The sequence below is a fragment of the Volvox carteri genome (genome assembly GCF_000143455.1).
Source record: "Volvox carteri f. nagariensis unplaced genomic scaffold VOLCAscaffold_66, whole genome shotgun sequence".
Taxonomy (NCBI): domain Eukaryota; kingdom Viridiplantae; phylum Chlorophyta; class Chlorophyceae; order Chlamydomonadales; family Volvocaceae; genus Volvox; species Volvox carteri.
The window spans coordinates 649,708-672,743 of NW_003307609.1; the positions used below are offsets into that span (position 1 = coordinate 649,708).

At 56.7% G+C, this 23,036-nt stretch overlaps 6 protein-coding genes across 6 annotated transcripts in view; 3 read left to right on the forward strand and 3 right to left on the reverse strand.

Annotated features, from left to right (window-relative positions):
• Positions 1-1,252: 1,252 nt before the first annotated feature.
• Positions 1,253-1,537, forward strand: VOLCADRAFT_35353 (uncharacterized protein; the record flags this gene model as incomplete). Its single annotated transcript, XM_002956852.1, has 1 exon — positions 1,253-1,537. A coding segment is annotated over one exon (285 nt), but the record flags the coding sequence as incomplete, so codon positions are not given.
• A 279-nt stretch (positions 1,538-1,816) lies between these two features.
• Positions 1,817-2,757, forward strand: VOLCADRAFT_36129 (uncharacterized protein; the record flags this gene model as incomplete). Its single annotated transcript, XM_002956853.1, has 3 exons — positions 1,817-1,905; positions 2,208-2,256; positions 2,611-2,757. Coding segments are annotated over 3 exons (285 nt in total), but the record flags the coding sequence as incomplete, so codon positions are not given.
• A 4,105-nt stretch (positions 2,758-6,862) lies between these two features.
• VOLCADRAFT_107457 (uncharacterized protein) lies at positions 6,863-11,258 on the reverse strand (the record flags this gene model as incomplete). Its single annotated transcript, XM_002956890.1, has 8 exons — positions 6,863-7,145; positions 7,758-7,776; positions 8,049-8,181; positions 8,498-8,742; positions 9,378-9,425; positions 9,737-9,817; positions 9,865-10,330; positions 11,200-11,258. The coding sequence occupies 8 exons, from the start codon at positions 11,256-11,258 to the stop codon at positions 7,090-7,092; spliced, it is 1,107 nt and encodes a 368-aa protein (XP_002956936.1). The 3' UTR covers positions 6,863-7,089.
• Positions 11,259-15,366: 4,108 nt separating this feature from the next.
• VOLCADRAFT_97973 (uncharacterized protein) lies at positions 15,367-17,741 on the reverse strand (the record flags this gene model as incomplete). The annotated part of the gene is made up of 4 exons (XM_002956891.1): positions 15,367-16,602; positions 17,147-17,280; positions 17,560-17,623; positions 17,733-17,741. 4 exons carry the CDS (start codon positions 17,739-17,741, stop codon positions 15,367-15,369), a joined length of 1,443 nt encoding a protein of 480 aa, XP_002956937.1.
• Positions 17,742-18,253: 512 nt separating this feature from the next.
• Positions 18,254-20,054, forward strand: VOLCADRAFT_77347 (uncharacterized protein; the record flags this gene model as incomplete). Its single annotated transcript, XM_002956854.1, has 3 exons — positions 18,254-18,358; positions 18,531-18,927; positions 19,259-20,054. 3 exons carry the CDS (start codon positions 18,254-18,256, stop codon positions 19,558-19,560), a joined length of 804 nt encoding a protein of 267 aa, XP_002956900.1. The 3' UTR covers positions 19,561-20,054.
• Positions 20,055-20,925: 871 nt separating this feature from the next.
• Positions 20,926-23,036, reverse strand: part of VOLCADRAFT_97975 (uncharacterized protein) — a gene marked incomplete at both ends in the record, with an annotated part of 35,149 nt that continues 33,038 nt past the window's right edge. Inside the window, 2 exons of the mRNA XM_002956892.1 lie at positions 20,926-21,035; positions 22,516-22,549. Coding sequence (XP_002956938.1) covers positions 20,926-21,035; positions 22,516-22,549 — 144 coding nt within the window. The remainder of the gene's footprint in view (positions 21,036-22,515; positions 22,550-23,036) is intronic.

Genomic DNA, 23,036 nt, shown 5'->3' on the forward strand with positions numbered 1-23,036 from the left:
GGGGGGGGGTGGGGGGTGACGGACAGAAGGGCTGGTAGGGGGTTGAGGGGGAGGGTGAGGCGATCCGCTGGCTTATGAAGCCGGGGTAACAGAGGAGGGGTTGGAGGGGAAATGCCGCCAGGAGGCAGCGGGTTGGCAGTAGCAGCGGTTGGTGTTGCTTTGGAGGTGGGCAGCTAAACCCCCTGTGGATTGCGTCGTCGTGTGATTCACCCGCACCCGCACCCCCTCCTCCTCATCTCTTCCCCCCTCTCCCTCTTGCACATCCCTTCTGCCTGACACCTCCCCCCCCCACACACACGGTCAGTCTTGCGTCCTGTACATCTGCCCCAGCACTCTTTCCTCTTGGCAGCAGCTTCACTCGCTCGTGGTTCGTCTTTCCCCCCGCCCCACTCACTCGCTCGTGGTTCGTCTTTCCCCCCTCCCCACTCACTCGCTCGTGGTTCGTCTTTCCCCCCTCCCCACTCACTCGCTCGTGGTTCGTCTTTCCCCCCGCCCCACTCACTCGCTCGTGGTTCGTCTTTCCCCCCTCCCCACTCACTCGCTCGTGGTTCGTCTTTCCCCCCGCCCCACTCACTCACTCGTGGTTTGTCTTTCCCCCCGCCCCACTCACTCACTCGTGGTTCGTCTTTCCCCCCTCCCCCCGCCCCACTCACTCGTTCACGTGTACACGTAGGTCTATTACGGCTATTGGCAGGGGCACCGTGTGGCGATAAAGCTGGCTCACCCGACCACCGCGGCGGGGCCCGACCAGGAACACGTGGTCCGGGAGTTCGGGCGGGAGGTGGCGGCCATGAGCGCACTGCCCCCGCATAAGAGTGAGCTGACGCGAGAGAGAGAGGGCTGCTAGGGGCCCCGAGGGCAGGGGAGGGGAGGGGGTGGAGGAGGGCAGGGGAGGGGAGAGGGAGGGAGAGAGGGAGGGAGGAGGAGCGTGGTGCGGGGGTGAATTGCGGTGGAGGCAGGGTGTGCGCGTGTACGTGTACTTGTGGTGTGGAGAGGAAGGCCGAGGAAGGCCGAGGGAGGGAGGAAAGAACGCCACGAGGCGTGTCTGAGATCCAAACCATTTCCATCCCCTCTACACCCCACCCCACCCCACCCCACCCCACCCCATCCCGCACCATCCCATCCCGCACCATTTTCTCCTACGAAATCCGACACACCCTGCTTAAAAAAACCCTTCTACCTGTTTTCCCCCTTCCCGCCTCGCCGCGGCTCGCATCATCACACCGTGCCGCGTACACTGTCCCCCGACACAGATGTCCTGCAATTGCTGGCGGCCTGTACGGAGCCGCCTCATCTGGCGCTTGTGACGGACTATTGCGCGTCGGGATCGCTGTATCAGCTGTTGCACGGCCCGCGGCCTGGCGGCGGCTGCCCCCCCTGGACCCAACTCGTGTCCATCTGCCTGGGGGTGGCTCAAGGGATGGCCTGGCTCCATCGCCACTCAATCCTGCACCGGGACTTGAAGTCTGCGAACATCCTCCTGGATAACGGCGGGAACGCGAGGATTGCGGACTTTGGGCTGGCCAAGATTTACAACGGCAACCGCCAGGTGGGGGTGTGTGGGGGCTGCTTGCTGCCTGCCTGTGTGCGTGTGTGTATGTGTTTGGGGGGGGAGGGAGGGGCTGTGGTGGTTGTGTGGTGGTGGGGGTGGTAAGGATACCGATGTAGGATGTGGATGTGAGAGGGGATGTTGTGGTCCTCATTTTCTTGGGGACGGTGACGACGGCGCTGACGACGCTGCTGATACGGTGTCCCCTGCTGCTGCTGCTGCTGCTGCTGCTGGTGTTTGTGTTCTCCGGTGGTGGTGGTGCGGCAGGTTCTGACTGGCGGTCTGGGGACGTACCAGTGGGCGGCTCCAGAGGTGCTGGCGCACCAGCGGTACAGCGAGAAGGCGGATGTGTACAGGTAAGGAGTGGGGGGAGAGGGAGGGGGAGGCGGGGGAGGAGAAGGGGTTGTAACACCTCATACAGGAGGTTGGGAAGGAGGTAAAACCGTGTGGGTCGTGAATACGTGCCCGCGTTCACGACGGCCCTTTTTCGACGGTTGAGACGGTTCCGGTTCCATTTGTAGTAGGGACCCAACGCGGCCCCCCAAACCCCCCCACCCCCCACCCCCCGAGGGTGGTCGCCTCTCCTCACCAGCAGCCAACCCCCCCTGCACCCCTTGCCCCTGCTCCCCCGCCTCTCTCTCTTTCGTCTGCCGTACAGCTTCGGTATCGTCCTGTGGGAATGTCTGACTCGGAAGCTGCCGTACGAGGTGAGTCCCTATATGTACAATATGTACAATCCTCAACGCCTGTCTACCTGTCCGTTTGTTCGCCGTGGCGTGCGTGCCACCCGTGTTTGCACCCATTTTCATACGTTCAGATGCACATACAGATGCACATACAGATGCACAGGCATTCGTTGCAGCACTGATAATGATCACCGCTCTCCACCGCATCGCAAGGTTGTTTTGGTTGCGTCCTGATGCGTCGTTGTGAGGGCCGTTGTGTGAGCCGTTGTGAGCTGCTGCGGAACATGCGGGGTGTTCCTCTCCATCGCTTCCTTTTCCTCCCTTCGACATGTATGTATGTAATGTATGTATGTATGTATGTATGTGTCCCCCCAGGGTATGACGGCCGTCCAGGCGGCTCTGGGTGTCGTGACACACGGGCTCCGACCCGACATACCCCGGGTCACCCCGCACGACGTGGCGGACCTGGTGCGGGCCTGCTGGGCAGCGGTGCCTGAGCAGCGACCTTCCTTCGCACAGATTGAGGTACAGCTAGGGGTGATGCTGCAACACGCGCGAGCAGCTGCAGCTTCTGCCGCCGCCGCCGCCACTACCGCCGCAGCAGCAGCAGGAGGAGGGGGAGGGGGAGGAGGAGGGCTGTCGTCGGCGAGCGGCACTCCGCGACGAGGTGCAGTGTACGGTGGCGGCGGCGGCGGAGGAGGAGGAGGAGGAGGAGGGGGCCAGATGGGGCTGCTGCCGCCGCCGCCGCCATTGCCGATATCGCCTTTGGAGGCAGCCGCGGCGGCGGCAGCGGCGGCGGGCGGTGCGGCCATGGCGTTGCCACTGCCGTTACAACACTTGCGGCCTGTCGTGGCGCCGCCTCCTGCGGGGGCGGTGGTTTAGGCGTCAAGTTGACGTTGACGGTGAAGGCGCCCACATTTATTCATCACGGGCGGTAAACGGTTTGTTGAGCCGTTTTCATTCACCACAGGCGGTTGTGACGTTGGTTTTCGGGCTATGGGACTGAAGATTTTTAGATGGCTACCCCCATCCCCGGGTACGCCCCACCCCACCCCACCCCACCCCGGGCATTGCCCACTGCAGCCCCCCACCGCGGAAGGTGATTGCCTTTAACATGACCCTGATCACTGCATGCCCGTTGTGCGCCTTGAGGCCGGGGAGGGGGAGCGGGTCCTGAGGGGAGATGAGGAGGAGGCGGAGGAGGAGGAGGCGGAGGAGAAAGGATGTTTCGGGTTGGGGGGGAGGTGAAGGGGAGGTAGAGCTCCAGGACGGAGATGCGGATGACGGAATGTGGTTCAGGGGGTCAGGAAGAGAACGAGGGCCCCGCGTTGAGGAGAAGGTGGACCTTATGGCGCTTGTGATGAGTAGAGTAGAGTAGTTGCCACTTGGTGGTGTGCTGGCGGGGGTGATGATGATGATGATGATGATGATGATGATGGCGCTGCGGGTTTCCGTTATTGCATTCCGTTAAAACCTCACATTGTCTTTAGTTTACCCTAAACCTGGTGAATTGCGGGATGGGGGAAAATGAATGTCGCGTTGCTTCCAGGTCCCCTCCCCCTTCCCGGGGTGGATGATGCCGTGGATGTGACGGTGATGGTGTGGCGGAGGGGGGCAGCGCCGTCCCCCCCTGATGGATCCAGAGGGTGAGAGTGACGTTGGTAGTGCGGAGGAGGGGGGGACGGAGGGTGGGAGGGGGGGGAGGAGGGAGGAGTGGGAGGAGGGGATGTTGAAGCACTGATGCACCAGTGGTGCTGAGGTGGCCCTGGATGAGATGTGCCCCTTCAGATTGCGAGGAGGTTTATCCGCCTTTGTGAGTGAGTGGGTGGGTGGGTGGGTGGGGGGAAGAGGGTAAGACGAACCGCGGACGAGTAAAGCGGATTTATACGGGGGGGGGATGTCGTCGTTTGGGGTGGCTCTCTGCCTCTAGGTGCGGCGTCCTGGGATGTGGAGGAGTCTAATCTTGTTGTTGTTGTTGTTGCAGTCGTGACAGCAGGCCCCCAAAACGCCCAACGGCCCCGGCAGCAACCACGACACGACAACGAGACACAGCACAGCTACCCCGTCGGTTGTCGGTTGTCGCGGTTGTGTGTGGAGGTGTCGGAAGAGGGGCGAGGTCCGGTCGGGCCCCACACTACCCCCCGGCCCCGCACACTCCCTTCTGCGCACTCTCGCGCCCACTGCCGGGAAGCCGCCAATGTGCCCCAAACCCCAACCACCCCGGAGAGGGGGGAGAGAGAGAGAGAGAGGGAGAGCGAGAGAGGGGGGAGAGAGATTTTTTGCAAAGCTGCCTTTGCTACTGCTACTGCCACTGCTGCTTGTCCTATAGAGCTGCTGCTCGTCCATTCCGTACATTGCGACACGGGCTGGGCCTATGTTTACGTACAGCTATATACCAAGTTGGCGAGCAAACACCTCCAGAACACAGAAACATTTTCTCAACACCGTTTCGGACGAACGCGCCCCGAAATATTTCCTAGACAGGCAACTAATGCTCTGGGAGTGCTCTCCCTGTTTCCCGCGTGTGTGTGGGGTGGGGTGGGGTGGGGTGGGGTGGGGTGGTCATCCAAGGCTTGACGGCGTAGGAGGGGTTGGCCATCAGCAGGCCACCCAGGTCTTTCGCGTCTTGATGGCTGTTGTTGACACGTTGTTCCGACATTGTTGGCCCGACCAAAATGGTGTGATAGGAAATAGGGTCCAAAACAGGCCCTGGACTGGAGGCACTTTGGCACCTCCTGGCCATTCTGGAGGGAGCCCTCCGCCTTGGGATAGTGTGTATGTGCTTTTCTGAATAATTGACTGGCGAATGTATCTATTTGTGTACGTACGCATGTATGTATGCATGCATGCATGTGTCGGTGTGTTTGCTTTGTGTGTGAACTGTAAGGACGCCAAGAAAGGCGAGAAGTAGGATATGTGTGACGGGTCTAAGGGTTGTGTGTGTGCGTGCGTGTGTGTGTGTGTGCATGTGCGTATGTATGTGTGTCAGTCTGGCATTCCGCAGGTGAGCGAGTAGAAACCGGCATATCGCCTTCATATGTTACCAACTTGGGGTTGTTTGGATGGTGTTGACCTCCGCGGTGTGTGCTGTCTTTCCGGCAGACGAAGGGAGAAGGGGTTAAGTAACATGTAAGTGAAGACAGTTAAGTAAAGTCTTTACTTACTAAACGGGCCGCTCAGCGCGGTGACGGCTGTAGCTGTGGACGGCGAATTGGCGGTCGGTGATTCAGTATGTCGGCGGCCGACCGACAAATAGACAGACAGACGTACAGGGAGACAACGAACAGACATTCAGGTGCGGGAACGTAACGACAAGCGCACGTTTAGTTGCCAAAACCGTTTTTCCCATCTCTCTCCTTCCGTTCCAAGCTCTTTGTCTTTTTATGTTTAGATGTTTACGATGTGAGTGAGAGAACTTCATGTGGGAGTGGCGGCTGAGGTCTCTCATCGCCTGCTGTGCAAATCCTTTGACTTTTTGACTTGGCGGAGTACTTTTGCTCTCAGTCCAAAATGCAAACGATTGGATACGGCTCCAAGTTTGCACATTGCGCGACGCCACGCCTCCACGACGTTTTTTCGAATGTTACCGTATCTGCTTAAGGGTAAGGTACCAGCAGACAAAGGACGAATGGGGGTTACAAGTCAGGAGGCGTCTAGTGGGCACATGTTTCACCTGCGACCCCAGAGCATGAACGGTAACCCCCTCCCCCCCTCGCACCGCGTTGAGGACAGGCTCGATAGTGGTAGTGCTGAACTGCCGGTCAATTTGCGATAGTCAGTCCCCCATACGCTGGTGGCATCGCGCCAGGTTTATCCGTGTTTCCGGAACACTCCGATGATGGGGCGTAGTGGGGCGACATTAAGGAAGTGTTCCGACAGGATTGTGGTCGGCACGGGCGAATTTTAGTGATGGGACTTTGCGAGGGGGAAGCACTGCTAGCGTATTTCATCTTGCATTATTGGGCCGGGACGGGGCGGGCAGCTGCCGGACCGCCGCTTTCTGTGGGCGGCGTCCCGTCTAAGGCGCGCGTGTGTAGCGCATAGTGTATCGGGAATGTATTCCAGATACGGTACGTGTTGAACCCTTCCCTGCTGCGATCCTTCTATGCCCTACCTGACTAAGGCTGGACACAGTCACCTCACTCCTCTGCCTGCAAGACGTGTGTGACTGATAAGAAGGTGGGTGCATGGGACTCACTGCATGGACTTGGACGCGGACATAAAACCTTTGTTGGAAAGACTGCAGTTTCGTTCCGTCTTCACCAGTCAGCTAATTCTCTGCCGTGTGCCGTGTGAAGTTCTTTGCTATACAGCTCTCTAGGGTGTCCCAACTCCGGCAACTGATCTCCCCTGGCCGGGGACATACCGATGAGCCGCCGGCGCGGCAGGGAAAGGGCAGGGCAGGGCGGTGCACGGCAGAGTGCTCATGGGACTGCAGACGGGAATGGGAGGAAGAGCTCCAGCCGCAGGCCCAGGTAACACAACACGACCGCACGGGTGCGCGAAGGAGAGCAGAGGTAAACAACACCGAGTTTTGTTTTGTAAACATCCAATGGGGCCTCCAGCTGGCTGGTGGCGACGTTGCCACAAAGAAAGCTCCTATGCAGTCATGCGAATGCCGAGAAGTCGCGGAAAAAAATTAAAGGTGATTTAATCCCAACCTTGGATCCAAAGCGCCTCAGGTCGCCGCCCTCAATCACTCCCAGGCGTCACGTACACCCGTGTGGTGAAACACCCCTGCTGTCCAAAACCCTAAAACCCCAGCCTCTACCAACCAGGCTTGACGGTCCTCCAAAGCATATGGGTCGATCAGTAGAAGAGTATTTATTATACGCATTACTAAAGGCAGTTAGTCTACACAAACGCCTCCCAGTGCAAAATCCAGCAAAAAAATGTGGTGTGCCAGAGGTCTGTTGGGGGGGGGAAGTATTGAACAGCAGCAGCAGCAGCAGCACCTTCAGAGCATCTCTCGGCAATCCCTCCTTCCACTGCCACTGCCAAGAGAGAGATCTGGACAGAGCCTCATTTGCCCGGGGATTGATATGGAATGGAAAACAAACGTCGAAGGAGAAGAAGCAACACGTGTGTGTGCGTGTATTGTGTGCGTGTGCGGGGGGGTCTGGGCGCGTCTGAGGACGCTCACGGGACGCACTCCCCCCTTGCTGCACACACCCCATGTTACCTGGGGGCCCCAGTCAAAAGGTCACTACGACCCTCCCTCCCACAAAAAACGGCCTCCCCCCCCCCGGAATGCACTCCTCGCCACACAGCCCCAATGGCTGGCTTCCCCTCCGAATCTGCCTCTGAGCCCCTGGCCTGACAGCCGTCGACCACCAGCGCATTAAAATGTACCTTGTCAGCCGCATCGAGCCCGATGACCCCGAGATGGCCTCAAAGCCGTTTCCATCAATTCAAGTCCGAGGGCTATATACTCCTTCCACCTTCCACTTCCAACCGTCCCGTACATTTCGTACATTCGCAACCGGCGCCGGATTCCTTCTACTGATGCTCTTGTGTCGCACCTGCTGCTGCTGTACGGTGCTGCGCCGGCGCCGGCGGTGGCAGCACAGTCCACAGTCACACCATCGCGACCGAGACAAGAACCCCAAAGGGGTGCGGACGGGACGGGACGGGGATGCACCGGACCGGGAAGAACACGCTGTAGTAAACAAGAACACGCAGCAACGGCCGCATTTCACCCAGCCATGCAGATGACCAAACGCGGTCGTGTGGTCTATGCTGCGGGAACCGGAGGACTGTCTCTGGCTGCACCGGGATTCGGCAGTGGTTAGCCTTACCCTCCCCCTCCTTACCCCGCCCAGATAGGCTAGATAGGCTGCAGCTGTCGGTCGCTGTTCCCCTTCTCCCGGCCCCGGCAGGCAGCTCCACAGTCCCGGAGTCCCATTACTCCATCCGCCACATTCCCTCTCCTCTCCGCTCATCACACTGGAGGGAGGGGGGAGGGCCGCTCACAGCGCGTCGGTCGGTCGGGTGCACTGCTGCCCTCGCTCAGCTCAAGATACCTCTGGGAGGCTGTTGTAGACCGTGCTCCACAACTCCCACACCTCTTCCCGACCCCATGCGACTCAGCCAGCCAAACCCCAAAAGCGCCATTGCGCGGGGGAACCGGCGCGTTGTTCAACGTCGCTGTCGCCGACGCGCAGCCTGCTGCGCGCCGCCGGCGCCCCCCCACGCGCCATACCATCGCATCTTTGCGGCACTCTTACTGAAGTGCGCCCAGCGCTGCGCTGCTCAGGCGGACGATGACGTCGTCGCCGCCGCCGCCGCCGCGGCCACCGCCTTAGGCGCGGTCGCCTTCGCGATCAGCAGCGCGCCCGTCACCGCCGCCGCCAACAACACCCAGCCGCCCAGGTCCCACACCCACTCGGATACACCAGAGGTCGCGGCGGCTCCCTTCTTAGCGCCGTTGCCACCTCCGCCGCCCATCTCGCCTCCGCCACCACTTTGCGCTATGTGGCTCTGAATCTCGTCGTAGTAGTTTGGAGCCTACCAGCCGCATATATGCCGTGGCCGCAGACAACCGCAATTTAACAAAAAAGTCCGCGACGGTGGGTACAAGATCATCGCATCGTACAGGAGGGGGTGGCAGGAAGTGGTTTTTAACATATATATCGACATGTTGTGTTGGTAACGGAGGTGGAGTCTAGGGATATGTGGGTCGTCAACGTCGCGGTCCCTCTTCTCTCTTCACTCACGGGGAGGAATCACCCAGGTTGCATCACCCAGAAGCAGCAGGAGCAGGAACAGGAACAGGAGGGAAAGACGAACCACACACGATTGAAGCTGCTGCCAGGGCAAGAGAGTATCAAACGTAGGAACAGGAGGGCCGCAAGTCCCCCCCTACACACGCACACACACCATCAGCACCACCTACGGGCCCCACCCACCCACCCCGGAGGTCCGGCCGCAACGGGATGCGTCGTCGTCGTCGTTGTTGTGCTGCAGCAGACAGCGTTCCTTTCCCCGCCCCCAAACACACCTCCCCCTCTCCTGCTTTCAACGCTCCCCCCGACACGTCTCACGTCACGTCCGGAAGCAGTGCACGCTACCTGCTGTGCCCTTGACAGTGCTGCCTCCCCGCCCCTCCCCTCCCCCCTCCCCGGAGCGAGGTCCATCCCCACCTTATCGCACATCTCCAGGGCCTTCTTATACGTATCATTCGACGGCTCCTGTCACCATGATGATGTGATAGGACACAAGTAATTATGTTCATTCACGATATCACGATATGTTCAATAACCATAACGACGACTATGATGCAAGAGGATGGGATGGAAATGACGTGACGGCTGATTTGATATTATATAATTTCTGGAAAGGGTCCCCCGCGGGCCCCCGCAGGGTGGGTGTGGATTGTGGGATTCACTCCAGGAGGAGGAGAGTGTACTTTCCAGAACAAGGGGATGGATCCCTCCTCCCAGCTCTGCAGCAGCTCCTTATATAAAGTGACAGACCGGACCGGGACGGAGCGCTCACGCACCTTGTCGTAGCAGTGCTTGAAGGCTTTCGTGGCCTCTTTAAAGTTCTGGTTAGCCTTGGCTTTATCCGGACACAGGAAGCCCTGTGCGTCATGAGTGGGTGATAGAGGGCGGGTGGCTTTATCCGGACACAGGAAGCCCTGTGCGTCATGAGTGGGTGATAGAGGGCGGGTGGCTTTATCCGGACACAGGAAGCCCTGTGCGTCATGAGTGGGTGATAGAGGGCGGGTGGCTTTATCCGGACACAGGAAGCCCTGTGCGTCATGAGTGGGTGATAGAGGGTGGGTGGCTTTATCCGGACACAGGAAGCCCTGTGCGTCATGAGTGGGTGATAGAGGGCGGGTGGCTTTATCCGGACACAGGAAGCCCTGTGCGTCATGAGTGGGTGATAGAGGGTGGGTGGCTTTATCCGGACACAGGAAGCCCTGTGCGTCATGAGTGGGTGATAGAGGGCGGGTGGCTTTATCCGGACACAGGAAGCCCTGTGCGTCATGGGTGGGTGATAGAGGGCGGGTGGCTTTATCCGGACACAGGAAGCCCTGTGCGTCATGGGTGGGTGATAGAGGGTGGGTGGCTTTATCCGGACACAGGAAGCCCTGTGCGTCATGGGTGGGTGATAGAGGGTGGGTGGATGGGTAATAGAGGAACAACACCAACGACACCGTGTGACGAGACGCTAGATGACGCCCGAGGGGGGCCCTGCAACGTAATTCCACCGTTTTTCCATCCCTTAGAGTTTTAATTTAACCAATCAATCTGGGGATATAATGGAAGAATTGCGGCGTGCGGGGGGGAAACAGGTAATTGGCCACACGGGTGTGTGGCAAGTGGTGTACGTGGATGCGTGGTAACGACAGCTAGGCTCTAGGCTAATGCTCTGTGGCACTTGTACGAAGAAATAGGCTTTCACAATTCTTCCCTATGTATTGAAGGGGCTCCAGGACGTTAACAGCTGCCGTAACTTTGTCCAGCTAGCTGGGTGAGACAACGAGAGATAAAATGAGAAAAATGTGCCTCATGGATGTGTAGCGACGCATTTCTGATAGCCATGTAACGACTGGCCATGCGTATCCCGGCTCGATAAATCACGAGGAACCGCTATCAAACGCAGGCATGCGGGGGGGAGGAGAAGGGCTGCTGCATGGACGGGACATGGGTAACTTTAGCAAGCTTGGCTGTGACCCTGGAAGATGCGGATGTGTCCTTGCGTAACGACGTACCAGCGAAGTATACGCATTGCCTAAGCACCAATAAGCGTCGGTACGGTCGTTGTCGAGGGATATTGCTTGTTGAAGCTTGGCGATGGCCTGTGGATCAAACATGAACGGACTTCAGTTGCTGGGATCCGCCGACACCCCATGCTAGCAGGTCTTTTGTCAAGACCGGCATAGACTCTGGCTGACCTCCTTGATCGTGTCCGCAGACTCATCTCCTTGCTTGAAGTGAGCAAGTTCCAGGAGCGCACCTCCCCAACGGACAAGCGCCTGCGGCGGCCAGTAAGAACCTTGCAAAAACGCTTTTCATATGGCGCTGAAGACCAAAAAAACATACCTGAACATTTGAATTGTCGGCCTCAAACTCCCGCTGCGCCTGTTGCCTTGCTATCTCGAAAAACTGCTCCCTGTTTTCCCCAACGAGAGATGCGGTAACGACATACGTTCCAAATCACAGGCGACCCCGTTACAGTAATCTCTTAACTGCTCGTTTTACCTTTCAGGATCATCACCGAAGAGTGACATTGTTTCTTGTTCCTGTAAATCCCAGGCTTAGCACCCTTTGGTACTGCTGCAGCAGAAGTGAAACAAAATAATACACCTCTACCGTCCTAGAGTATAAAACAGCTTATTTGATAGCAGCTTCATCAATATCGGAACGGACCAGAGGTACGGCTCAGTCGAAATTCGGACCAACGAACTTTGGATTCTGCTTTGTGTATTTTGCAAACCTGACTCAACACATTATGGCACGAGCAGATGACGGAGAGCGATTGCGCACGAGTCTACATCGCCAGAGACACCCCTCAGAAGGCTAACGAAAAATGGCGGCACGTGTTTCACCCACCCGACACCTTTTGCATCCATTTCCTGTTACCATCCCACATAGTCGACTCGTATTAATCCTGCCTCACATCTTTATGACGGCTCTCTAATCTTCCGAGATGGTGTGGCCCCGCGTTGGGTTCTAAAGATATTGTAACAGCAGTTTAGCGCCGCCACGACCCATTTTCTTTGGCTTTCACACACACGCCCTCTCTTCCTGAGATTATGCCTCCTTCTGGTAACGGTTAAACTTCCAGCTCTGCAAACGACCTGTTTTCATCTAGTATCAACAACTGAGACAGCGCCTCATCCGATAACGCGAGGGTACTGAAACTCGTACATAATTCGTCCAAAATAGGATGCGTCGTACATCTCCTCAGATCATGAGCAGCAACATCTCCTATCCCCCCTCTCTTCCATCACGTACTCCTAAAAATACATCTTTTCCTGCCGTACCTATGCCCAGAGCGGAGTCTGCGGGCAATCCGCCTCACCCAGCCATGCTGCGACCGAGCGCATCTCTCTCACTCCAAGACACTCAGCCTGCCCACCACGAAACCGTGTCTGCCAGTCCCCCGGCGAGATATGGGCGAGATGTTGAGTTAGGTAACCAAGGGGCCGCAAGGAGACGGAGGTATGTAATGCCGTACACAAGAGGTAATCACCCTACTGTTTGTACGGCAAACACGGAGCCATCGTTATCCTAGCTGCTAGTGCTTTGGGCCAGCTCTATTTGCTAACCGCATTGCCGCAGCGGCGACGAGGGCATGGTAAAAGGATAGAGCATCGCTGGCATGCCCATGGTTCTTTCTTTGGTCAATGCCACGGATTGCAGATGCTGGGGTAGTTTGGTTTCGCGGCTCTGGAAAAAGCAAGGAGGCAGTGCAGCCATGCCTGTACAAATGTTGCAGTAAATTAGCTCCTATTCACCTGAATCCACCTGAATGCCACCACTGCCTTTCCCTCCTTGAGTCCTTGAGGCCCCCGAAGCCACTTCCCCGTCACGTCCTTTTCTGCCCTGTAGACGTTTATTTTTTTGTTGGCTCTAATTTTGTTAAGCGTGTCAGGCGCCCTTGGTGGCTGTTGTGGGGCCCTCGTCCACTCCTGCCCTGGGTTATCCTGCAATTATAGAAAGAGCATCTTTCTTGGCTTGCGCCTGTTTCAATCGTTCGTCAACATTTAGCTTTAGTGGCGGCCTCGTGGGACACATGTAGCTCTTGCGGATGGGTTGGAGCGAATATGGATTGCTATTGTGACTTGGAACAGACGCACCTCTCGCTAACGCTGCCTCACTGGGGAGGGGGGCCTAAAAGCTCTTGGTTGGGATTGGATTGATCTCGTTCACCGGCCCCGCAAGCTGCCACGGCCCTTTTGGATGCTTGCGGCCATGCAATCAGAAATTCTCCTATTCTTTTGCCTAGCTATGCTTGCTCGCTGCAGAATCTAGGGAAGTAATGTCCTCCCTTTGGTCGTCCCGTAAAGGGGAACCAAAGCCCCGGAAGGGAATGATGACAACCCCGTTTGTTCCCCATCCTCTTTGTTCTTCATCCCCTTTAGGTGATGACCTGAGGGGGGTCCTCGACTGGTTACATACAAATGTGAGTCGCATGCAGACAAGTCGGGTTTCGGCTTCCTCGAAGCCGGAAAAAGGGCGGGCCCCCCCTGCATCCGTAGCTAGCGCGGCACGTGTGACAATTGATGGGTAGTGTCAACGCGGTGGGAGATGTGCTTTGTTGCAGCAGTACTGATGGTGTGGGAGCTAAGCTTGCACCGGCGGAATCGTCAGCACCGCCTGCGGGCTCCACGCGAATCGCATCCATCCCGGGTGCATGCCGCATGGACAGTGCGGCAGACCGCAAGTCGGAATGCCCGTGCGGGCAAATGGTAACGAAAGCTGGGTTAATTTCGGTGCTGTCTGTGATGTTTATCCCCGAAGCGCCAGCGGCCTCAGCAATCCGCCCCACAGCCGCGAGCTTCATCGCGGCACACCGCAAGTCTCCGGAGGCCCCGAGCATTGGCTAAAATAAATGTACAAATGAGCAACTTGCGTATTTCATAGAGAAATGTAAGCAAATTTGTCGGCCTGCTTGGTGGCAAGTCGGAATGCCCGTGCGGGCAAATGGTAACACAAGCTGGGTGTTCAAGTTATCATACGCTGTCATCTCGGAAATCAATGATGAGACACACGGCACCTTTTTGAGACGAAATTTAGCCCGAGAGGCGTTGATGTGACTATGAGCTCGGTCAATGGAGGCAGCCAAATTTGTTTGTGCTCATACAATCTTTGTTAGCTACATGCGAGATACCTTGCAATAGAGAATGCTATATAGTACCGATAACGCGTTTCAGCCGGGTGAAATGTTATGTTTGGTCCGTTACACACACACGCACACGCACACGGACATGGGCAATCCTACAGGTCGGGGCCCCCCTGGGCGCTTCGCGCTGGGGCCCCGCCCAAAAAGGCTCGGTTTTCCGGGCAGGCCCCGCTGCAGGGAAGGTCATGCCCCGGGCCAACACCCCACCTATAGCGCCTTAGCTACACAGGAACACGAGCGGAAGGCCATCAGCTAACCTCACTACCGCCACAACCATCAGCACCATGTGTCGCAATGGTTTTCCCTTTAATCCCATTGGTCATATATAGCAAGCATTGGTCTTTCTTCTCCGGCAAGGAAGCCGGAAAGGCGTGTCCTCGACCTTACCTGGTCCATTTGCCGCCCTTGTATGAAAAACGCGGAGATACAGGACATCCGCACACGCCGCAACGTTCGTTTGCGTGTTTTAATGCACACATTCCCCGCATTCTCACAGGACCCCCATCGGTCCTGCTTTTGCTGTCCTTGCCCCCGGTGCTCAGGAACACACACACACACACACACACACACACACAGTCTCGGCACGCAGTCCATGCTATGCTTCAAGAGACACAGCAGCCGCAGCTATAACCCAGCACAGCACAGCTAGGACAGAAGTAAGGCGCAACGCGCAACAACGCACATCGAAAGATGCATATAAATGCTGACCATGGACAGCAAAAGCAGCTTTTTCCCGCCTAGCACCTGTCACCACATCGGACGGAAGGGCGCCCCCACAGCTACATCCCCCCGGCAGCAGCTCTAGTTCTGCAGGTGTCCAGTGGTTTATTAATGACCACCCAATGTCGTCAGCCACCGGCCCTCACACGCGCTACCCCCTACTCAGCCCATAGATGACCGGACCCAAGATGGACAGTATTTCAGACATATGGACAGACCCATGGAACCAAATTGCTAGGGCCATATTTGAGTCCCTCGCGCAACTGCTTTTCTTCATTTGAGTCCCTCACCATCTCGACCTCACCTGCACCCTCTGCCCCTTGAGAGAGCGAAACAGAGAGAGCGAAAACTCCGGCGGGCATCACCCCCGGCCCCATGATGCAGCGTTCCCCACGCCGACACTCCCATGCTTCCCACGAGAGCACACCACCCGACTTCACCTCCTACCCAAAGCTGAACTACAAAGCACATCCCAAAAACAATGCCGAGCACTCCAGAAACGTTTATCCCTAAGCTAACAGGCACAACCAACCATGTCTGCACTAGAAGTTCTTCTCAAAAATCATCCAGCGTCTTGTGCACCTTGGACTTTGTGACAGCAGTGACGAGACCGGCGCTCTTGGGCGCCGACACGGGGAAAGACTTGGTGAAGTGTTGCGAGGCGGCCGTGTAGGTGAGCGGCATGTCAGCCTGCGCCGGTGTCTTCAGCCCATACGTGTTCGTGGTGGTGGTATACACGGGGTGCTGCTCCTTGGCGTTGTGCCGGCGAGTTGTGGCATCAGCGAACCGCACCGGCATGGAGCTGCCGGCCTTAACGCCGCCGCCGCAGTGGCCCGTACCGCCTGACCCGCCGAGCAGCACCGACGCGCCTGTAATGCCGCGTCCTGCCATCGCTGCCAGATCGTGGTGCCGGTCGCCGCGCAGCCAACTGTCGTAGAACTCGCCGTACAGCTTCCGTAGCTCGGGATCCACGCACGGCTCCGGCGGCCGTGCCGCCTTGCGCTCCGCTATCAACCGCACACCCGCCGCCGCAGAGCCGCCTGTAATGGTGCGCGCCTCGTGCAGCTCCTGCAACTTGCGTGCGGCCTCCAATGCCCGTGCGGCGTCGCCCTTGTAGCCGGCCTTCTCTTTCGCATAAAACGCATAAAAGTTGGAGGTCATTGTCACATGATAGGCATCCGAGAGGCGGAAGAAGCAATCCAGAGGCATGGCGTACATGGGCGGATGCGCAATGTTGCCCGGCTGCAGCGAGGAGATCATGTCGCCAAGCGTCGACGACGCGGACGTGCCCGCCGCCGCCGCGGCGGCGACGACGCGCTCCAACGCCTGGGGCCGCAGCACCGCCACCGGTGCTAGCACTGCCGTGAGCGCTGCACTGTCTGGGATGCCGCCGGGCGTCGGATCCATCCCCGTCACGCGCTGTGATGACGTCTCCGCCGCCGTCGCCGGATCCTCTACCTGAACGACTGCTTCCCCTTCCAAAGCCATGCCCTCTGGTGCCGCCATGTACAGCAACGTGTCCTTGGCTCGCATGACAGCGTGCTCCACTGCGCGCGCGACGCTGAAACCAGGGCCGCACAACGCGTCGGCCTCTGCGATGAGCAGACTGCCGCCGGCCACCGATGCCGGCGCGACCGACAGGAACGTAGCCACGTCGGCGGCCAGGCCGAGGCTGTCTTCCGCGCCATTGCTCAGCACGTTGCCAAGCGGAAAGCCGCCGGCGGAGAGACGCGGATCAGCCGCCCAGGTGCGGACGTCAGCGATGTTGTTTTCATTGCACAAGATGAAGACCTGTTCGGGGGGTGGGATGGGAAGTAGGTGAAAATGTGCACGGGATGTAGGGTTTTCTGGTGCGGGTGCGGGTTGTGTTGGTTTTGGCTTCGCGTGGCCTTTGGTGAAAAGGGCCGTCTACTCAAGGAGCCGGAGTGGGCAGCCAGCCCGCCAGCCAGCCAGCCCGCCAGGTTGCGATACACACAGACACACAGGAGAGGCATTTGGGTCGACGACGTTTTTTCCGTAACCCACGTCAGCATGTGAGTAGGTTGCGGTCTTATAGCGTTAAAAGTCCCGGTAAGGGAGCGTCCTCCCTGGAGGGAAACCAAACGAGGCGACCAGGACGAGCAGGTCTGCCGCAGCCAACCGACCGAGCCCCGCTAGACGGGGCCGGGTAGGGCGCATTTACGCGAGCAACGAGGGCAGCAACGAGGCAGCAACGAGGGCAGGTGTGCCGCGCTTTTCAACACAGGCGTTCAGTTAGCGGACATCATCAATGATGAAACTGGACTATATGGCTGCATTGACATGAAGTTATGCATTTGGTGAAGCGTCGTCGTACCTTCTCCTCCAATGGTGATAATCGGGAGCATTGCTGGATGGCCGCCAGCCAGTGGTTAAGCACGGGCTGGCCGTTAACTCCAAGCAGGACTTTTGGCACACCATCCGTGCCGCCAATTAGGTATGTGTAAGATTCTGATCATTTGGAGTTTCGGGAGGGATGGAAAAGGTCGAGGGGCAGGTGAGGAAGACCTTCACAGGCGCTGCGCCACGGGCCGCGTGTTGGAGCGAGGAACGGATTACGGAGGCAGCGCTCTGAGAATTCCGGGGACCCAGTTCACGTAAGCTACATCACTTAATGATAAGGGAATTCGGAGCTTGACGTTTCGCCGATACACGGCCGGGTGTTCTCTCAGGAATGCAAAATGTCACGTAGCGGAGCAAGCGGTTCACGCAGTCGTTAGGCCAGCTTACTTTTTGAGGCAAGCTCATCAGCCAAAGCTCGTCCCGAGGATGTGGCGACAAGCAGAGCGGCAACCTGTGTTGGTTGGGCCGACGCAGTTGTTGGCGAATGGCTGGAGATGGCAGCGTGGGTTGTTCATGTGTATAGGTGCTCAAGCGGTCCTCATGAATAAGCCAACACATACCTGGGCCATGCTTGCAAAGCTTTGGATCGCACAACAACAAGCTAGTTGGCTTCGTACCGGGCGACAGAAAGAAACGCAATTTGTAACTCTTTTGTTCAATGCATATAACCCTGATTTGGGCAAAATATAGGTGGATAGGCAAGAAATGATACTTCCTGGAAGCACAAAAGAAGTCGCCGTACATCTAATTTGGTCGACACTCCTTTTATGTCGCGGGTTACCTTCTTTTCCGGCACATGGCAGCTTTTGTTAAAAGTATTCATCTAGAAGTTGTGTCTGACCATAACTGTGGGTAATCTCCGTTGTATTGCGCTCCGGAATCGGTGGACAGGCCAAGTCGCCTCCTTGAAGGACACGTTACAGTTACACAGCTCCTTCCTAACTCTCTCACCTTATAGCTTAGTTCTTCTCGTAGTACATTTCAGTGCTTGCAGCCGTTCCACCCACACAGCCTCCATCCTGACAACGTTTCTTTGCTCTCTACCTGGTACTACTCCAGCGCACCGGCTGAACTATATGCAATGGGTTCCGGTGCGAGCACACCCAGGAACGATGAGTCCGCAATGATTACCCGGGTCGCCCCTGCTAGTCAGGCTGTGTCCGAAGCAAACACAGTGAGTGCGGCGGTCTAATCAGCTGATGCTATGCATAATGGACTGTTTTGGTATGAAGTCGTTGCGCCTCGAACACGTCTTAAGAGTTTTTAGGGGGCCAGCCCGTTTTGGGTGAGGCTTGCAGTTCACAGGTTCTATCGGTCACTTATCGCTTTTGCAGGTGAATTTGGCCACCTTTACCGAGGGTTTCCCTGAGGCCAAGAGCTCTAAGTCTCTCTTCAAGATTGGTTCTCTATCGGATAGGGCAACTTGCGAGCAAGTCCTGCAGGCGCTTATGGACGGAAACGAGCGTTTCCTGAAGGGCGCCAGCGCCCGTCCACATCAGGATTTCACCCGCGTCCAACAAATATCAGAAAAACAGAAGCCGCACTCCGCGATTCTCGGCTGTGCAGATTCGCGGGTACCAGCGGAGATTGTGTTCGACCAAGGGTTTGGTGACGTCTTTGTCTGCCGTGTTGCTGGAAACATCGCCACGGCAGAAGAAATTGCAAGTCTTGAATATGCTGTTTTGGATTTGGGCGTTAAAGTTGTAATGATCCTCGGACACACAAAGTGTGGAGCGGTCAAAGCGGCGCTCTCGGGTAAGCAGGACTGTTGCAGGCCACGACAAATTATGTGTAGCGTTCGGTATCCAGTGTGACGCGCGCCCATGCACGTGCTACCCCTTCCCCACCTCAGCCTCTTCCATACCGCCTTTTGACCGGAGCGTTTCTATGCGCCTGGAATGTCTTGCACGGAATAAACCGTCCTGTGTTATATAACCCATTTCTTCGTATTCCACTATTTTGTTGGGTCCCTTCAACATTCCCCGGAAAAATAGCTTTACGGAAAAGCCCTCGCCCTGCCAGGCTGTACTTATCGCAGCCCATGTTTGTGCTCTCTCCTAACCCACCTGCTCGAACTGCCATGCAGGCAAGGCCTTCCCGGGTTTCATTGATACCCTGGTGGACCATATTGAAGTGGCTATCGCGCGTGTGGACGGCGGGTCAGGCAAAGCGATACAGAAGGGGAATGGAACCGCGGAAGTGGTGGATAAGGTGGTAAGGGAAAACGTAAAGTACCAGGTCCAACGATGCCAACGGTCCACCATAATCCAGGAGGGCATCCAGAAAAGGACGTTGATGCTGGTGGGGGCAGTGTACAATCTGGAAACTGGAAAGGTTTCTGTGATTGTGACAAAGGGTGGCAACAACCTGGACGATGGTATGAGGTGAAGGATGCATAGATGGACGAATAACACAGGTCGGCAGAGCACAATGAGGGTGCGAGCCAGCGGTGCGATGTAGGTCGATGCCCTCCCCTACACACCAGAGGAGGGTGCGTCAAAAAGCGGTGACAGCCATCGTATTCAGGTCCGTGGCGGTTGGGTTGCCAGCAGGACATCTCCAGCAAGCTGCTTGCTGCCTTACACTACCGGCGAAAGAGAAGAGAAAGACTGCCGCCCGCATGCCCTATTGGGCGTCGGCGACTCTGCCACGCGCTGCAACCAATAAGTTTCCGGCGGGAGGAGGGTGCGGGGCGGTACGGGGCGGGGAAACCTGCGCACCGTCGCCGCTGCCAAGCAGATCCCATGGAAAGGAGGCGCTAACTATTTGCGGCATCTTTTTAAGGTTAAGGTGGATATGAAGCTAAGTTCGTCTGCAGATGTCCTGTACAGCCAAGGGTCCTGAAATTGGGCGCGGTGTGTGCATCGAAACAATATATATTTTCCGCAGGAACTCAATAACATTTGTGGTTTTGGCACACGGGACTTGCGCAACAGCCGAAACAGTGGGGCTCGTGTGTGAGCTCTCCGCAATTGTTGCTGCTGCTCATTTGACTTTTATTGCCGATAAAATCGTTGACGAAAGGGCGCCGATTGCGAGGGGGCATGGGACGCGCATAATTTCGTTCTGACTATACTACAGCGGGTATGTCCAATAACCCGTCCCTACAACGATAACGCGTAATGCACGCTGGCGCATTGAGTGGGTGTGAGTCCTGCGTCCCTGCCTTTTCGGCGTTCAGGCCAGAATCCTGTTAATGCTGGGAGGAAGAAGGGGAAAACACATAAACGCATCACGAATGCGACCACCGCTGTTTCGAGTCGCGTATGTGGCAAGAGCAGCAGCACGCATGCTCCCGCGGTCGATACTGCGCTAGTTTCCGCAAGGACAGTTCCTATAAGGGTTCAGGTTTAGAGGTCTTGTTAATTTCCCCACGTTCCTGTGTGATGCATATACACATAGATGGGGAGCATGGGCAGCGTAATATCGTGTTGTTGTAGGCTGAGCTGATGTACCAGGAGTTTATCCAAAAGACGGCGAATCGTACATGATGTGTTGTCCGTTGCAAGCTGTGACATTTTGTATTGTGAATAACTGTGCAGGCGGCGTATTTCGTATAAACGGACGGGTGTAAATGGACTGGTCGGTTGCCGAACCGACGATTGCTTTGCTACTGTGGCCGCGGCCGCTTCGCGACAACTTGAACGGGTCCCTGTAGGGTTCGCGGAGGGCGCTTCGCGTTGTTTTGCATTGTATGATGTAGTCTTATGTCTTATGTGGTGTCGTGTATTGATCAGCTCGCTCACAGTGCTCTTATGTTGGACTGTACGCGGATGACGAAGATGAGCATGATACGAACAGGCCGACTCTTCGTGTGGTGGTGAGCTTAGAAGTGGTGGTGGTGATCTGGTGTTGCAAAGCCCCTGCGGCGTGACGGCGTTTGTGGTGGGAAGAACATGCGGAGGCCGCACGCGCGAACGAAGCTCGTATAGGCCGCCAGCGCGGGTTTGTTTTATAAAATGCTAAACCTACGTATGTTTTGACAATAATCGTAGGCTTTCAAACTGTGCGATGTGTTTCGCTAGCTCCATCCTTCGCCTGAGGTATTACAAGTTGGGAATTTTCAGATGTGGGAGGGATTGCCAAAGCGCTCAGGCGCGAAATGATAGTTGCTTTTTCGGCTCAGGTTGGAGGTTGTTGCTAGGTAGGGAGGACGTTATGTATCTGGCGCGCCAAGATGTATCCATTCAGCGAGGCCAGGACTTTTTTCCCACTCGACGGCACTATGCCGCTGATGGCAGTCATCGGTGTGCTGTGCACGAGGTCTATTCATGGCAACCCTCCATTCTGTCTGCCTTGGACGCTGTGGAGGGGGGCGTATAAACGAATGAGGCGTTTTACGGGGTGAAGCAACGATGTTGTTCTGTCCTTTTTACCCGGAGCATTACCGCCAACGTGTGCACGTTGCTGACATTCGATGACCCCGATTTTCTATGTATTGAAACCGTGCCGTGCGGATTATACATATGCGCCAGGTTGCTCGCCGCTGCGTGGCTTTTGCAGAGACGTCGTCTGCAGCGTCCTGGCCGCTGTGCGCCTTTGTACGTACGCCTTTGTACGTACGTGCGCCTTTGTACGTGTATGATTTTCTGGACTATTGCAGCCTCATCTGGGGCTGTTTTGATTTTAAAGTATCACTGTACGGCTGTGACTCGCCGGTTTTGTCGGATTATAGCGGGGTTAGGGCGCTGCTAGGGAGACCGTTTACACAACAAATGACGACACGAGGAGCCACACCGTTCACCATTTAAATACACCTTACGGATCACGACGACGTTGTATGGTCTTCACTGGTGGCCACGGTCATAGCGCGAGCTATCGAAGCAAATCGCGCAACGAGTGGTTTGAGGACCGACATGATTGTTCCAAAGTTCGCAAGGCACGAGCACTTGCACTGCCCACGATGCTATGGGACAGCAGGAGCTCCGGAAGACAAGATAATATAAGCGCTTGCCACTGAACAACTTCGACGACATTCATTGCTGTCGTCTCTATCGTCCTAAAATCTGTCTGCTAGACAGCGTACACAGCAAACGCTGTCCCAGTGAATCCCCCGGTTATCTACCCGACTGTGTCCCCGCACCAACGCAGGCCTCCAGCCCCACCAACTCAAACGCTCACGCTAAAATCAATTTAAAATCAATCAACACTTCATGAAATTTTTGGGGCCACAAACCATAGAAAGTTATGACGGGTGTCGCTCGCCTCGCATCTCGAACACTTAAAACCCCTTCAGTGCAAAACTATCCCAATTGGTGCGTGCACCCGACCCCTTTCGGAAGTACAGAAGTACAGTCAGTGCTTATCAGGACATTTCCTAATGGCACATATTGTTTCCCTCACCGACCAGCGTTAGTTGACCCCGTCGCCGATATGCCTGAGGTCGCCGGCGAGGTAACCACAGCTGGGCTGTGCATGTGCACGTGGATGTGGCGCGCTCCCACGGCCACGCTACTGCTGTTGACCTGACGCAGCGATGGCTGCTGCTGCTGTAGCGGCTGCGCTTGCTGTTGCTGCTGCTGCTGGATTTGTAGCTGCTGTTGTTGCAATTGAGCCATGGTGACGGGGTTCGCAGTAGAATTTGCGGGGCTGTTACCGCTGCCTCCGCCAAGCCCAACCGTGGCCCCTCCAGAAAGGGAGACGCGGCCGATAGCCCCGCCAGGTAACTGCAGCAGCCGAAAGTGCGTTGCGACGGCAAGAAGGCGAGAGAACAATCAGCTTTAAGCATAATGTTTTCATACGTCGTCACGACAGCGGTTCCACATGGGGCGCCGCGTGACGGCGCCCGTTGCTATCCATGTGACAATACGCCCGTACCACCACGTCGACAGTAACGGCGTGCACCAGATGGGCAGCACACGCCG